The 15816-nt window shown below is 40.4% G+C and overlaps 2 protein-coding genes and 1 long non-coding RNA gene across 10 annotated transcripts in view; 1 reads left to right on the top strand and 2 right to left on the bottom strand.

Moving 5' to 3' along the window:
• immt (inner membrane protein, mitochondrial (mitofilin)) overlaps nt 1-5978 on the bottom strand; it is a 9552-nt gene extending 3574 nt beyond the window's left edge. The window contains exons 1-9 of one of the 2 annotated variants that reach the window (XM_024283465.1): nt 5807-5978; nt 5110-5177; nt 4849-5038; nt 3744-3888; nt 3473-3565; nt 3200-3346; nt 2974-3107; nt 1209-1312; nt 727-862 (exon numbers count right to left, since the gene is read on the bottom strand). In XM_024283465.1, the coding sequence (XP_024139233.1) occupies nt 727-862; nt 1209-1312; nt 2974-3107; nt 3200-3346; nt 3473-3565; nt 3744-3888; nt 4849-5038; nt 5110-5177; nt 5807-5848 (1059 nt within the window). In that variant the 5' untranslated portion in view covers nt 5849-5978. Of the gene's footprint in view, nt 1-726; nt 863-1208; nt 1313-2973; nt 3108-3199; nt 3347-3460; nt 3566-3743; nt 3889-4848; nt 5039-5109; nt 5178-5806 lie in introns of both variants that reach the window. The other variant, XM_024283464.1, reaches the window with a different exon arrangement.
• A 901-nt stretch (nt 5979-6879) lies between these two features.
• On the bottom strand, nt 6880-15815 carry LOC112153335 (stem-loop binding protein). 7 transcript variants are annotated; one of them, XM_024283476.1, is made up of 9 exons: nt 15677-15815; nt 11884-12092; nt 9826-9918; nt 9063-9176; nt 8926-8997; nt 7803-7925; nt 7527-7676; nt 7361-7457; nt 6880-7286 (listed from the first exon to the last, which is right to left on the bottom strand). In XM_024283476.1, exons 2-9 carry the CDS (start codon nt 11892-11894, stop codon nt 7215-7217), a joined length of 732 nt encoding a protein of 243 aa, XP_024139244.1. In that variant the 5' UTR covers nt 11895-12092; nt 15677-15815; the 3' UTR covers nt 6880-7214. The 7 variants fall into 7 exon arrangements, with proteins under 7 accessions (XP_024139244.1, XP_024139242.1, XP_024139243.1 ...); XM_024283474.1 differs by having other exon boundaries at nt 9826-9921; XM_024283475.1 differs by lacking the exon at nt 11884-12092 and having other exon boundaries at nt 9826-9921; nt 15677-15814.
• Nucleotides 12087-14904, top strand: LOC112153336. The gene is made up of 2 exons (XR_002920486.2): nt 12087-12707; nt 12831-14904. It is a non-coding gene; the product is annotated as an uncharacterized LOC112153336 (long non-coding RNA).
• Nucleotide 15816: the final 1 nt, after the last annotated feature.

Consider the following 15816-nt stretch of genomic DNA (forward strand, 5'->3'; position numbering starts at 1 on the left):
GGAGCCAAAATCCACAACACACTAAAGGCCGCGGGCCGAAAAGGATAAACATTTATTGAACTCTCTAAAATTTTTTTTTAATTTAAAACCGTGACTTTTTGACATAATTATGAACTAGATATATAGCATTACCTGAGATAATGATAGTGTGAGGGCTGTAAGCTGAACTTGGCCCCTGAAGATGCTGAAATTGATAGCTGAAAACGCTGAAGCTGAAAGCCATCTAAAATATTAGTTAAAAGTAAAATTAGGCTAAAAAACTAAAAGATCAATTAGAAAATTTCAATTAGAAATATCAAATTTGAAAAATTAAATGTATAAACAGAAATGCTTTTTCATTTTGACAATGTAACTGCATTACTTGTATATTCAATAAAATGAAAATCAATTCTGAACACGCAGCCCGTCTGCGACACACACACACTCACAGTGAACCTGCAAGGAGAAATATCATCTGCTCTGCATTTCTAAATTTAGGCACAGGGATATTTTTTAATGTTCTGCAACTACAAATTTTTTTTTTATTTATTCACGAAGAATTGTTACATCCTTCATAAATTCACAAGTAGATAAAAACTGAGATTTATCCCCTAAAGGGTTATAAGCAAAGCCTTATGTGCCGTTACTGAACTAGGAACAGTTTTCCTGCATGCAGGAGTTTAGCTCCTCTGAGCAGCAGCAGAAAGCCTGATGGATTGACCCAGGGAGAGCAGAACAGCTGCCTACCTGAGCCACTACTCTGTCCAGGTCCACCGCCATCTTGTGCAGGTTCTCCTCGGCTGCTAGGACCAGCGGGCGGGCGGCGGCAACCTTGAGGTCTTTGGAGTTCCTGATGGTGGTCCTTAGAGAATCCAGAGCTTCACTGCAGTGGAGAAAAGACAGCTTAAACAGAAAATCTTTAACATATTGTAACTTTTCAACCCTTAACACGATTAATGTCATTCCAGTAGATTTTGAAGGAGAAAAGCCGCTTTTCTCCTTCAAAATCTACTGGAATGACATTGATCGAGTTAACAATTAAAAAATTACATTAGACCAAAGAACAAACACTGGAGCTTTGATGTCAAAGGGTTAAGATGTAGCTGGACACGAGTTTGGAGAATACTCGAGTGTGAACAGCTAGTGAAAACCTCCACAGAGGGTGGACGTTGTGGAAGAGCTGACATGAGGTCAACAGGGTCACATATTTTTGGGTGGGGGTAACTTGCTTGGCTTTCTGAAGAGCAGCTGTGGCGTCCGTCACAGCAGAAGTCCGGTCCATCAGAGCCGCTTCTAGATCCTTCCACTGGACGGACTTCTCCTCAGGTGGACTCTGAGGGTGACAGAGTCTCAGGTTACTGAACTGATGATCTCAGTGAGTCACACAGAAGATTACAACTATTTAAGAATGATGAGTTTTACAGTTTCATCTAGTTGTTTATGGATGAAACAAAATTTTGTAATTTTGTAAAACTATATTTGGAAAAACAGAATTCCTCTAATGAGCCATTATTGCTTATATCAAGGGTGTCAAACTGAATCGCACAAGGGGCCAAAACCCAAAACACGCCTTCTGCGCGGGCCGAACAGGATAAACGTGTATTGAAAACTCTCAAACTGAATTTTTTAAACTTTAAAACTAACTTTATGATATAAATATGATCTAGATATATAGCATTACCTGCGATAATGCTGGTGTGAATGCTGTAAGATGAATTTAACCTCTGCAGATGAGAGATGAAATCACTGAGGCTAATAGTTGAAAATGCTAAAGCTGATAGCCAGTTAAAATATTAGTTAAATGCCGAATTAGAAAAAAAAAAACTTAAAACAACTAGCATGTAGCTGAAATATTAGCTAAACTCCAAAATAGCCTAAACAAATCTTAGTAAATGCTAAAATAGTCCAAAAAGCTAGCAGAATGACAATCTTTAAAAGGTTAAAACTGTAATTTTTCAATAAAATTATAAATAATAGAAAGGTTGGAATTTTATTCCAGAATAAATCAACTTAAACCTTAAATAACTTTCAATATTTTACATTTTGTCAAAATTAATCAAGTTAGAAATGAGCGCAAGATAACATTGGGCCATTAATAACAATAAAATAAAATGATCTTGAGAGCTGGATAGAATTACCTGGCGGACCAGATCTGGCCCCCGGGTCTTGACTTTGACGTGTGGTTTATATTATATTAAAATTTTAATATTATCTGTAGCGTCACTGGACTCCTCCATAACACTATCCTCATGCCCCAGGCTACAGCTTAAAGGGGCCATACCATGAAAAATCTACATTTTGAGGTTTTAAGTGTATTAGACTGTTCATTCCTCACTATGAAGAACCTCAAAGTGGTATTTTGTGGACACGCTGGGGTGGATCCTAAACGTATCTGAGAGTGGGAAATATTGTGAAGATGGCAGGAGACAGGGCGCAGGCTATGTTCTGGAGGAAGAAGAGAGCGACGAATTGAGAGGACTGGTTTAAACGTGGATTATTGAGCAACGGCAGAAAGGTAAATGGATTCAAATGAAAGGAAAGAGGATTTTGATATGGAGATTATATATCATTTCAATAAATCCTGAAATGATTATTTCCTGTTGTCTGCATTTTTGACTGATTTTCACCACAAAATGAACCCATTAGCCAACACCATTCTGTCTGTGCCAAATTTGGGGATAAACTTCCGAGCTTCAAAGTATGTACATCCATTTTTTTAATTGATTTTTTTTTAAACAAGGATGACACTAACAAGGACAGCTTTAGGTTGAAATCATAAAATGGGCGGAACCCTCTGAGAGTGAAAGGCGGAGCTTCAGATTTTGAGTTGTTTTACTTCCTGGTATGAAGAGAGTCCACAAAAATAACTAAAATTTCATAAATAATTTGTTTTTTAGTGTTCTAAAGGTAATTTATGGTCATTTATTTGGATAGAGTTCTCTCTGAAAGACTTAATTATGGTATGGCCCCTTTAGAGCCCTCCCACCACTGTACCTCTGCCTCCATGGCCTCCTTCAGCTTCTGCGTGTGCTGGTTGATGGCCTGCAGCGCCGCCTCCTGGGCTCCAATGGCCTGCAGCGCCGCTCTGGCTGAACAGGCCAGAGACTCTTCCAGACTGCTAGAAACCGCTGCAGAGGAGCAAAGACACATGCGAGTGTGTTGATGAGGGCACAGTTCATTGAGGTTCTGCCTCAGCAGTCAGATTCTGGTGGTATCAAACCTGCTAAAACGTTCTGCTCATCCTGGTCCTGCTGGGCCAGCCGAGCCGACACCTCCTCAGCCGGACGCTCTACTAGCTGTTCTGTGGGTGAATCGGCGCCATGAAGGACTGCCTCGGGGCCGGCGGGGTGACACTCGTCACAGTGCTCTGAGAAAGGAGGAGACAAAAAGCCCACAATCGGAGACGGTTAACTAACTAGCATCTACTCCAGGAAGCAGTAATCCGATTACTCTGGGGATCAGAGGCTGTACATGTCCTTGCCGTGTGTGTTACCTGTGACCACTGTGGGCTCTGTGTCACACGGCGCCGGGACTGATGGGACGTCACCGCTGGCTGAGATGATCTGGGTCGCCTCGACTGAAGCTTCTGGAAGAAGAAGACACGAGGAGAAGATGGAACTCTTTTGGTTTCTATGTGGACCAATAGGTGCCTCTGTCTTTCCTTGTATAACTTGTATTCGTCTTCCACCTGATTTACACAACTTTCTGTGCACAGAGGTTTGTAGAAAAGAGGCTTCGGGACTGAATCTGAAGGAAGAACTCACCCTCCATGCTGGCTGCAGGAACAGACACGGTGGGAGTGGGCTCTATGGCCTCGGTTTCTGTCGTCCCCTTCACTTTCTTCTCTGACTGGACCTTGGAGGTCTTCGCTCGTTTCTCCAGCATGGACTGAGGTTGAGTGGATTCCAGCTGAACGTCAGAAAGACACAGAACTATGAAAATTGTATGGAGAGAAATAAGTACCACCCTGATTAATGCGTGCGTAATTCCTGATTTGTGTGTAATTTAGGATTTGTGTGTGCATAATTTAGGATTTGTAACTCATATAATATATTATGCAATTCAGAAGAGGACAAAATACAATTTGCAAATGCACAAATAAAAATTACAATTAATAATTTAGAAATTAAAAAGGAAAATCTTTTAAAAAATTATGCATTAATCACTTGTTACACACACACAAAACCTCAGTTACGCACAAATATGATGAGACTTTTCACATCTCAGAGATTCATCCGTGACGGATACGTTTAAATTCTACAAGAATGCTCATGTTCAGCAGTTTTCTTATCAGCCATTTTGAATTTGGATTGTAAATAATATCTGGTGAAACGTGACATTGACTTGCTTAAACAGATATTCCTGATAATTAATATAAAAAAAACTATAAATAAGCATTTTTAAAACACTAATGCATTTTAAAAAAGGGACAGAAAGGAAAACTGTTAAGAAAAGTCTGATTTTATTTTATTGTCATTAATGGCCCAATCTTATCTTGCGCTTATTTCTAACTTATATAATTTTGACAAAATATATTTTTATAGAGAGTAAAATATTGAAAGATATTTAAGGCTTGGGTGGATTTATTCTGGAATAATAACCCTGCCTTTTTATTATTCATAATAATGTTAAGAAGTTATGGTATTAAAGTTTTAAAAATTGCCATTCTTCTAGCTTTTTGGACTATTTTGGCATTTACTGAGATTTTTTAGGATATTTTGGAGTTTAGAGTTTTGAAAGTGGTATCTAGAATGCGAATGTCACCGATGGCGATAGGATTGTGGCAGGAGGATTGAAGACATGGACCCACTAAACTGGTTTCACATCAGCGGTGGATCTCATCAGTTCTCCACCTGTGCTCTTCCTCACCTGCGTTCTGACGGGGGGGCCGGCATTCTGAGGAGCAGGTCCCAGAATCAGACCAAACACTGAGTCGGAGTACGGAACGTTCTTCTCCACCGTTGCTCTGAACTTGTGGTCCCACTGGGCGTACAGAACGGTGCCTCCGATCCCTCCGCCCACGGTCAGCAGGCTGGCAGCGACCACCTTGGCAGCCCCACTGTGAAGAAGTCAAGATGGAGGTGAAGCTCCTCCAGCTGCTGGGTCCTGAACGGTGGAGCTCAACATTACCTGCTCTGGGAAGAGCTGTACTGCCTGAGGGGCTGCAGATGAGCCACAGGACCTCTGCCACCATTCTTCTGGAGGAACACAAGACTTTCAGAATAAAAGGTATCAGAAATATTCAGAAATAGCTTCCCTGTTACCGTTAATTTAACTTCAAGTTCTAGAAACTTCTTGGTTTTTCAGCAAACACCAGAATCATGGATCCCACCAGTAGAAAATAGGAAGCCTGTCCTCCAGCAACGTCTTTCTACACCGGGAAGAAGAAGCTTTTATTCTGAAAGTACGGAGGCTGAGCTCTAAACTTCCTTGAGAACCTTCACGCGCCCCTAATCTGTATTTTTTTAAGAAAACTTTATTAATAAGACGTTTTATATGCAAACACAGAATGTGTCCATCATTAAAAGCGAAGCTTTTTATTTATGTATTAATTTATAAATAACAAGAGCAACAACTTGGTCAAAACCGAAGCTCCACGTCTAAAATGACGTCGCTCCATCAGTGCACTTATCTGACACGCATCAGATGGCGCGTGTCAGACTGCTGGAGCGACCTCGACCACTGATTTAATGAGCATAAACGCGAAAAGTCGTTCGCTATAGTTAGCTAAATCTAGCTAATTTAAGACCCAGGGAGGACAGTCCTCTCTCCACCTTGAACTCTCTGGGTCACGCAGGCGCGCGAGGAGAAGGACACCGGGTCTTACCCGCGCGGAGCCCGCGGCGCCTCTCAGAAGCAGCCTCAGCATTATCCTCGGTCGCTCCTGTCAGTACAGAAGCGAATCGGGAGCAGCACCAGCGTCCTGGTTCTCCTTCAGCTGTGCCTCTCTGTCGACAGAACCGGAACCCGCTGCATTCGCTCTCCGGCTTAGGGTGCGCTGCTGCCCCCTGCTGGCCAGGAGGAGAAACTGCACTCGGATAAATGTGTCAAACTCAATGGCACAAGGGGCCAAAATCCAAAACACACCTTAGTTCGCGAACAGGATAAACATTTAGTGAACACACTAAAACTACATTTTGAAAACTTAAAAAATGTAACTTTTTAGTATAACTATGAACTAGATACCTGCGATAATGCTAGTGTGAATTCTGTAAGCTGAATTGGTTGAAGATGCTAGTGCTGATAGCTGAAGATGCTGAAATCGATGGCTAAAAACCTTGAAGCTGATAGCTGAAAAAGCTTAAGATGATAGCCAGCGAAAATATTAGCTACATTTCAAAATAGACAAAAAAAATGGGGGGACTAAATTAGCCAACACAGCTAGCATGTTGCAGAAATATTAGCTAAACTCATTAAACAGTCAATGGCTAAACTCCACAATACCCTTAAAAAAAAAAAAAAGCTAGCAGAATGCCAATTTTTAAAACTTTAGAACCATAACTTTTTAACATAATTATGAATAGTAAAAATGCAGGAATATTTTTCCAAAATAAATCAACTTAAACCTTAAATAACTTTCAATATTTTACTCTATAAAAATATATTCTGTAAAAATTATGCAAGTTAGAAATCTGTGCAAGATAACATTGGGGCATTAATAACAATAAAATAAAATGATCCGGAGGGCTGGATCCGCCCTCCAGGCCACAACTTTGACACTTGATTTAGAATAAAATAACAGAAGTTTATCTAATGTGTCAAATAAAAGTACAATGCCAAATACCAAATTAATGAAGGCCTTCATTTGCAAATTTGTCCAATTACTATTTAACCATCAGTAGTTTAAATTAGGCTAATTTCCCTTTTCATTTTAGAAAAAAACAATTAAAAGAACAGCAGTGAGTCAACAGAAACATTGTTTTATTGAAATCTTTAGAACAGAACTTAAAAGCTGCAGGTAAACAAAGTGGAACCCTAAGGGCTCCAAACACCTGAGACAGGTCAGGGCCCAACCCAGCGGAGGAAGCTGCATCTTTGGCCATCTCCTCTGGTTCTGAGGGGTCACCTGGAGCACCGGCTTCAGAACCATTCAAGTGGAACAAAGCTGCATAAAAGGTAGAGCTGCAGAACTCCTGAACTTCTCTGGGGGGGTGGGAAGGACAAGTGAAGGCCACAGATCGTCTCCCCGCCTGAAAACCAGCACCAGAGGCCCGCGGGCTTTCTGAACCCGTAAGCTACGCGATGTCGGACGCCGCTGCAGTGTCCATCCGCTGGACTTTAACCGGGGTTCCTGATCCTTCTGGGTCCTACAGAGCAAACGAGTGTCAGACCAGCAGGTGCTAAAGCTGCAGGAGATGTAGGAACACATTTTTGAACCCACCTCCATAACCCCGGTGCGTGCAGCCTGGGGGGCGGGCTCTGTGAGGGTGGGAAAGTCCAGCTCAATGTCCATGATGTCTCCGAAGTCCAGCTGCTCTCTGGAACAACAAGCAGTGGGTGAATGCAGTCCTGCACTGGTTAGCCTTTAAGGTCAAAGAGATTCTTACTCATTGTCCTCCTGGGTCCCATTGTCCGTGGGGGGGTCCCAGGCGTGCAGTTTGACCCTCCACAGCTTGATCTGCTGGTCCCAGGAGCGACGGCTGTACTTTCTGAATTTGTTGGGGGTCTTTGGGTGAACGCCCGACTGACGCAGGTGTCTGGAAGATAACATACAGGAGTGTCAGTCATACCTTCCTGTGCAGGTGTTTTTAACAGAATAGAATAGAAATACTTCATTCATCCCAAGCTGGGAAATTTGGCAACTGGAGGGGGAGAGAACTTACTTTGGGACCTCTCTTATGTAGCGGTCGTAGGCCAGCGTGTTCTTGCCGTAGTTGATCTGCTTCTGTCGCCGCAGCAACACCCCCTCATCCGTCTCCAAGCTGTCTTCTTCTTTGGAGTCGCAGCTGCAACAGAGGAAACCAACATTAGCCCCGCCCACTCATGTGACTGTGCAAAACTTTGACCAATCAGGGACTCGGATGTGGTAGTGAGGTGTGGATGGCGTCCATTTTAATTCGCGGAAGAGACAAAAATTTGAAATTAATGATTGTGGTTTGTGTCCGGATGGAATTCTATGACACAAAATCTGTCATTTATCAGAATAGAGCTGTGAAAGAATAAGATCCACCAGATTTACAACACATTTCCCACTGTAGATGTCGGACATGTGATGGTAAATAGAAAAGGAACTAGAGCAGGGGTGTCAAACTCAATCCCACAAGGGACCAACAACCAAAACACACCTTAGGTCGAACAGGATAAAGATTTATTGAACACTGTAAAACTAAATTAATAAAACTTTAAAACCGTAACTTTTTAACATAGTTATGAATTAGATATATGGCATTAGCTGTGATAATTCTAGCGTGAATGCTGTAAGCTGAATTTGGCTGCTGAAGATGCTGGTGCTGATAGCTGAAGAAGCTGAAATTGATAGCTAAAAACGCTGAAGCTAATATCTGAAAACGCTGAAGCAGATAGCCAGCTAAAATATTAGCTAAATGCCAAATTAGCCTAAAAAAACTAAAATAAAAAGAACCTAGGTTAGTCAAAACAGCTAGCATGTAGCTGAAAAATAGCTAAACTCCCAAATAGCTTAAAAAAACTAAAAGAAATGCCCAAATTAGCTAAAACAGCTAGCATGTTGCGTTAGCTAAACTCCAAAACAGCCTAAAAAATCTCAGTAAATGCCAAAATAGTCATTTTTTTACTTTAAAACCGTAACTTTTTAACATAATTATGAACAATAAAAAGGCAGGAATATTATTCCAGAATAAATCAACTTAAACCTTAAATAAGTTTCAATACTTTGTGAACACCATGAGCTAACTGCATGTTCTACACATTCATTGAACACGCCGGACGTGTCAGTCACTTTAGATGAGATGAAGTTCAAACACAAACCTCCCAGATGATCCAGAGGACGCCTTCCTCTCCCTGTGGGGGGCGTCGACAGCCAAGATCCTCCTCCTGTACCTACATAAAGCGCACGCTCAGGTCACATGCACCCTTCACAGCCAATCAGCTCGCAGGGCACTTACCGCTGCAGGTCTCTGTGAAGGTCCCTCCTCATCTCGTCGTCCTCCACCTGGCTGCCCCAATCAGACGCCGCGGCACAGCGAGACACGGGACCCGAGCTCTCTGGGGTGGTAAAACTGTAAAGGGGGCGGGGGGAACAAACAGGTAAAGCTCCACACCTGGAAGTGTGTCTACAGTGGTCCAAACCTTAGTCTATTACTGCTGAAACCACTGACTGTATATGAGAACTGGACCAAGCAAGAGTGATGTCACACATAAAAGATTATTTACTTTCGGCTCCAACCAAATGAAGTCAATTTAGTCACCATTTTTTCACGATACGGACGCCACCATGTTGGAGCTTACATTGAAGTCTACATTTCCAGGGCGATCACTCTCACCAATCTGGAGTGAGCTGTTGGAGGGCCACACCCCTACTTCTTGAAAGTGCGTTCAGGAGAATCTGCCCTCATACTTTTACTAAGGTATCGAATTAGTCAGAGTATGACTTGAATACCTTAAAAATACCATGAAAAATGAAAGAACGGTTATTCTGATGAATAGAATGACTGAACAATAGCTCTTTATTTCTCTATTGATGTCTATGGGATTTTGGCTTCAGCTACTTCCTGCGTGGAAGGTCGGGTGGGGCTCAGTCGAGGTCTCATATACCATCAATGGTTGAAGCACAGGACAGCGGTTCTGGCTGTAGATGGAGCCGCTCACCTCCGTGACTCTGCAGTAATGGACGTGGAACACAGTCTGATAATATACCTGGAACGTTACCTGGAATGTCTCCCTTCTGTGTGCTCGTGTTCATCTGTGCGCATGCTCCCATCCACGCCTCGCTTCCTGCAGTGGGACCACCGGGACGGGCCGCTGCTGGACAACGAAGAAGAGGGCAGTCTTCATCACAAGTACGGAGAATTGAAAAGTTCTACGTATTGTTTACATGACTTTAAATCTGATGGAAAAATTCCACGAGCTTCTAGAGTCCAGAAGTTTATTGAAGTCTCATCAGTGTTTCCAGTGGTCTCTTTAATATGATTGTGTTGTTTTCTATGACATAGTTTCTGCAGAGTGCCAGGAGTTCATTAGAAATTCTCCTCTGAGTGGTGGGAGTACTGAGCAACCCCATGCCCTCTTCCCGACACCCATTTGTTTACATTCTCTCCTGCAAGCTTTCACTCCCAACCCAACATTATGGATGCACTAAACATATTCCAGCTCAGACAAGGAAAACAAAGACTTTCATGGATCTATTTATCTACAAGAAGACGATAATACGATCTATTTCAAACTCCTCAGATTATGATTCACAATTATTTGAATAAAGAAATACTCAAAAACAAAAGTCTGAGCTTACACTTTTTAACACATGTCCTCTATCATCTGAGAAATACAAAAAGAACGTGTTCAAAACAGCAAAAACATCCTGAAAGTCCACACAGCAGAAGGATGAAATCTTGTTAACAGCACATAAAGCAGAATCCGCGCAGAAGGTGCGGCTTTGGCGCGCATTTGGAACACACAGCGGAACCTTAAAGCCCTGCGAGGTTTTCCAGAGGACTGTGACACATCTGATGAACAGACAACCACAGAATCACACACGACACTTTAAGGATCGGAGATTTATATTTTAGTCTCCTCTAAATCCGTATGAAGAAAGAACACCAACAGAATCGATCCCGGTTCTATTCAAATCACATCAGCCTACTAGTTTTAGTCAATCAGAACACCTTCTGGTTTCGGAATGGACTCTGAGGTTCTGGGAACCCATCAACAACTGACATTCTTAACACTAAATACGTGACCGTTTAGGGTCAGGATTGCCTGTCCCGCCTAGAGTTCCCTCTCTTGGTTCGGTCTGCTGTTCCGCCCCGGCGTTCAGGCCGACCAATACGAACTGGATCGGAACCCTCACCTCCTGGAGTGTTCGCGGCGGCTGCTGGTGGCGTCGGTCCGCCGGTCCGGGGTTCTGTTAGACATGATCCGGTTCAGCGGGAAAACGGCTCGTTTGTCACCTAAAATCGAGTAGCGCGAACAACAGAAAGCCGCGGCGCGCCAAACACAAAGACGAGTGGTACGTCACTTCCGCAGGCACCGCGCCAAACACCCCGGAAGCACGTGACCGCAAAACCCGGCCTCCTTTTTTATTTACTTATTTTTTGCTTTTTTATTTTAAGACTTTTTTCTTACGACATAAAAAGCTTTACAATGCCAGTAAATATTCATAAAAACCAACATTATTTAGAAAATGGGCTCCACCCACAATAACGAGGGTAACCCAGCTGCAGGCAAGCATGGGAGATGTCATGGCGGTTTGACATAAGGCGCTCCGTCATGGCCGATGGATATCTACCAATGGCTTTCAATAATCGAGAGGAAAAAGAAATTATCATAGTAACTCAACTTTTTAATATAAATGGGCAACTAATGTATTTCTAAACACTTTTCAGATTGCTGTCACTGTAAAGGGATATGCCACAATATTTGATGCAATTCCATCCGGCATAATAATGCTTATCAAAACTGCATACACTCCTTTTCCTCTTCCATTTTCTCTTTATAGTCCTGTAGAATCTGAAGCTGGGAAAAACTGTTTTTCAGACCACAAGCAAAACAATAAAAACATTCAAACTTTATTTAAAAAAAATAATTAATTTCTGTTCCACACATTGTGTCTTACTGGAATGGATTTGTTAATAATTTAGATTGTAAAAATATTTGCACAATTCCTAACAAGTACCCAATAACACATAAGGTCAGATAAATTGAATTTAAGGTTTTACACACGTGTTATCCTGCTAATCACAACATGACCAAATTTAAAAGAGACATTACCAATTGTTCATTATGTGGAGGCCACCCAGAGACTGTCCACCATCTTTTCTGGATCTGTTCACACTCAAGGACTCTTGGGAGGGACTTCAGCAGATATATCATTGATCATTTTGAAAATAACTTTTCTTCTCTCTTAGGCCACAGGAGAGAACTGGAGCATTAGCAGTGTCTTAGCCATTTTATCCAAGCATTAGGACGTCGATGTCTGTCTGTAACACAACAAGATGGTGCTTAGAACGGGCTAGAATGGTGTTTTGTACGCAACAAAACTCTGTTTTTTACACCCGTCTAGGGACAATGATAGTACAGACAACACAGCCATTTTCTGACTGTGAATATACAAGTCAGTGAATGGACAGAGAAGTCAGTGAATGCAACATGACTGAAGCTAACACCCTCATCAATTTTGATTGGTCCTTTGAGTTAGCCCCCGCCTCAACACGCCACGGGTCAAAGGTTTTGTAGTTGAAATTTTCAGATTCGAAAACAAAAAAAAACAAAAAAGTTGAAAGGGGAGAAAAGATTTGAAACTGAAAAAGAAGTTTTGAAATTGAAATGTTCTTTGTTGTAATGTCAAGTTTTTTTTTTTTTTTTGTCAGATTCCTTTCATATATGTGTTTTGTATTTATTATTTTTTTTATTCAGATTCACTGACGACTTCAAACTCTGGGTCTCCTGAGAGAGATAAAGGCCCATCCTGCCATTTTCACAGTCTTCATGAAAGGCAAGAAACATCTGACAGCCACTGATATAATCGAGCTGTTTGAGCCGACGTAATCCACCGCTGGAAGCAACAAGTGGAGGGACAAAAGAAGAACTGAAGGGTATTGGAGGGATTTCTTACCAGATGTTAAAGATAAATCCTAATCTTCATATGTATTTACTATTTATAGTTAATTTTCTCTAGTGACAAATTTACATTGACATATTTTTATCTTAATTTGCAGATGGACAATACAACATCACCCTCCAGGAAATCTCAGTGTTTGCTCAGGGGCAGACAAAATTCCAGTGTTAGGATTTAATCCAAAGCCAACGCTGGAATTTCTCTTCGATCCCACAAAAAGGTTCCCGGAGGCCAACACTTGTTTGATACAAATCCGACTTCCTGTCCTTGTGTCGTACACATCCTTTGCTGAAAAAATGTGCGAAGGAATCATTCAGTCACCAACCTTTGGTTTGGCTTAATCTTGTTTTCTTCATTATACTCTAGTGTTTTTTTATGGAAGCCGAAAACGGCTTGCCCTACTTTTTTTTTTTTTAAACGTTTTCTCGTGTTAACAAGATAATATCTTGTTGTCGCGAGAAAACAAACTTCGTTTCTTGTGATAACGAAATAACCAATAGTGAAGAATGAAGCATGCCCCTCTCCCTTTACTGCACAGAGACACAAATACTTCATCTGTTTTAAGTCTCTTTATTTTGTGGTAAACAACTATAAACAGGAGAACAATCCACAAAAGTGCCTCCTCAAACACCTTCATTCCGTCTCATGCACCAACCGTCTTCCCTTTATTTCCCTAAAACCTCAGAACAAATGGGCTGGTTGACAGAACCCAGAGCCAGCAAGAATCTGAGCATGGTGCGTTCACTGAACTCCGGACATTTGCACACTTTGTTTTTATTCTATTCATTCTATTAATCTGTAAATAATGTTTATCTCTTTATCTGCACATCCTCTGTAAATGTTTAATGCTGCAACAGCCAAATGACCCAGCTTGGGATGAATAAAAGATTTCTGTTCCACTCTTCCATTAGCAGACCCAAACAGCCACTCTGCTAAACTCAGCCAGCTACTACGCTTTTGTCATTTTTATACAATCCGCAGACAAATGTTGACACTATTTAATCAATCCATTATATATTGATCAGTTCTGGTGTTTGACATTTTCTCTAATAAACTGCTTTTTGTTGCTGGTGATGTCCGGGGCTCAGTGAACGCACCATGCAGAAATGCCCTAGGTTCTGTCAATCAACCTGTTTGTTCTGAGATTTGGGGGAAATGAAGGGAGTGGGCTGCTGCATGAGACTGAATTAAGACATTTAAAGAGCAAAGATCCACTAATAAATAAAAACAGACTAAAAACTTACTTTTGTGGAGTGTTTAACTTTTTTTGTTATTAACCACAAACTAAAGAGACTTAAAACAGGTAAAGTCTCTGCAACTCCGTGCGGGAAAGGAAGAGTGGGACGCTTCGTTCTTGATTATCTGGTTATAATGAGAAAACGAAGTAGGTTTTCTCAAGAAAACGATCCAAAAAAGGAAAAAAAATAAATCAGGGCAGACCGTTTTCGGCTTCCGTAATATTTTGTAATTGTCCATTTGTACTTAAAGGACTTGGACACATTTTGTTCATATTGTCTGTTCAAATGGGCCATTTTCGGCATCTGTAGCTTTTTAGAATTGTTTATTTGTATTTATAGGACTTGGAACATGTAATTTTCAATAATGTGGGTTGAGCCGATTAAAGATCCATGTCTCCCCTACATTTGAGAGTTCTGCATCTTTCTCCTACCTTTGACCATTGTTACTTTGTAATATAGATTAAAAGTGGTGCTATGTGTGTTTTTACACAGAGGTAATGTACCAAAACCCCTTTTTCCTCCTTTAGTAAAGAACCTCTTGTGCTTGATTACAAAATAAAGTATATAAGGAAAATAGTATCCAGGCTTGATAATACAACTTACTTTATAGCAATCCACAAAAAAAGAGTTACATTTAGAGGCAAGAGTGCCAGCCGCCGTAAAACCAGAAGAAGATGAGCGAGTTTGAAGAGAGATGTCGCAGAAAACGAAAGTAAGTAAAAGAGTATGTTATCATAATTGTCTATAAAATGTTTTTGGAATAGTCTATTATAATAGTTTTTTTATTGAACAAGTACACACTACAGAGCAAAACATGGCTTGAAATTATAGAACATTATAGATAATAACGTTTAAATTATTACAAACAGAGGGGGTGAATGGAGCATTAAACAACAAAACAGAATCAATCAAATAAAAAATAATATCTTAAAAAAAGATCTGAGCAAAGTGGGGTAAACAATAAAAAAAATCACACAATTGAAGGGAATACACAAGAGAAGTTTTAAGTTGATCATAAATTGTTTTTATTTTTGTTTTAATAAGGAGCTTCAGTGATTCCAAATATAACTTGAATTAGTTTACAAAGTTAGTTTAATATATATTCTAAATTTTGGGAAGCTCTACATATATTTATATTTGTGTATGTTAAATTTAGCGAGACGAAGGATTATTTTCAGGGAGATTTCTTCTAATTTATTTTCTAATATGACTGTGTTTAAAGAAAATGCTGATGGTTGTGGAAAAATGTTTCTCAGCCAGTTAAGTAACTCTTCCCAAAATAGTTGTGTTTGGGGATAAAAGTAAAATAAATGTTGTGTGGTTACAATTTCCTTTTCACAAAATGCACATATGTTATCATTTTTGTTAAACCGTAAACGTTCTTTAAATATCATTTACTATTTTAAAATGAGTTTCTTTAACTTTAGGAAAAAACTGGGAATTTTAGATAAAAAAGTTCCTAATTTATTTACTATATTTGGATGAAATTTATGTAAAATGCTATTTTAATTATGTTTTCAACAAATAAAATGTTGCCCTTCAAGGTCGTTCTTATTAATAGATTACTACCTTTTTTATCTTGTATTGGGATTTTTATGGCAGCAGATGTATTTATTTATACAGATTTTCGCGTTAAACCTAATTTAAAGAAGTCCATACATTTATATTTTAATTAAATTCATCTATTTATAAGGTTGAATATTCTTACCGTTTCATTAGTTTGTGCAAAGATTCTTGAGTCTTGTATATTTTGTTTGTTTATATCAGCACTTCCGGGATTTCGGCCCCGTGATGACGTTGCCTGGGTAACGCTTTCCTAATTGGACGGAAGCCCTGCAGTAATTCTGG

The sequence above is a fragment of the Oryzias melastigma genome, linkage group LG10 (assembly GCF_002922805.2).
Source record: "Oryzias melastigma strain HK-1 linkage group LG10, ASM292280v2, whole genome shotgun sequence".
NCBI lineage: Eukaryota > Metazoa > Chordata > Actinopteri > Beloniformes > Adrianichthyidae > Oryzias > Oryzias melastigma.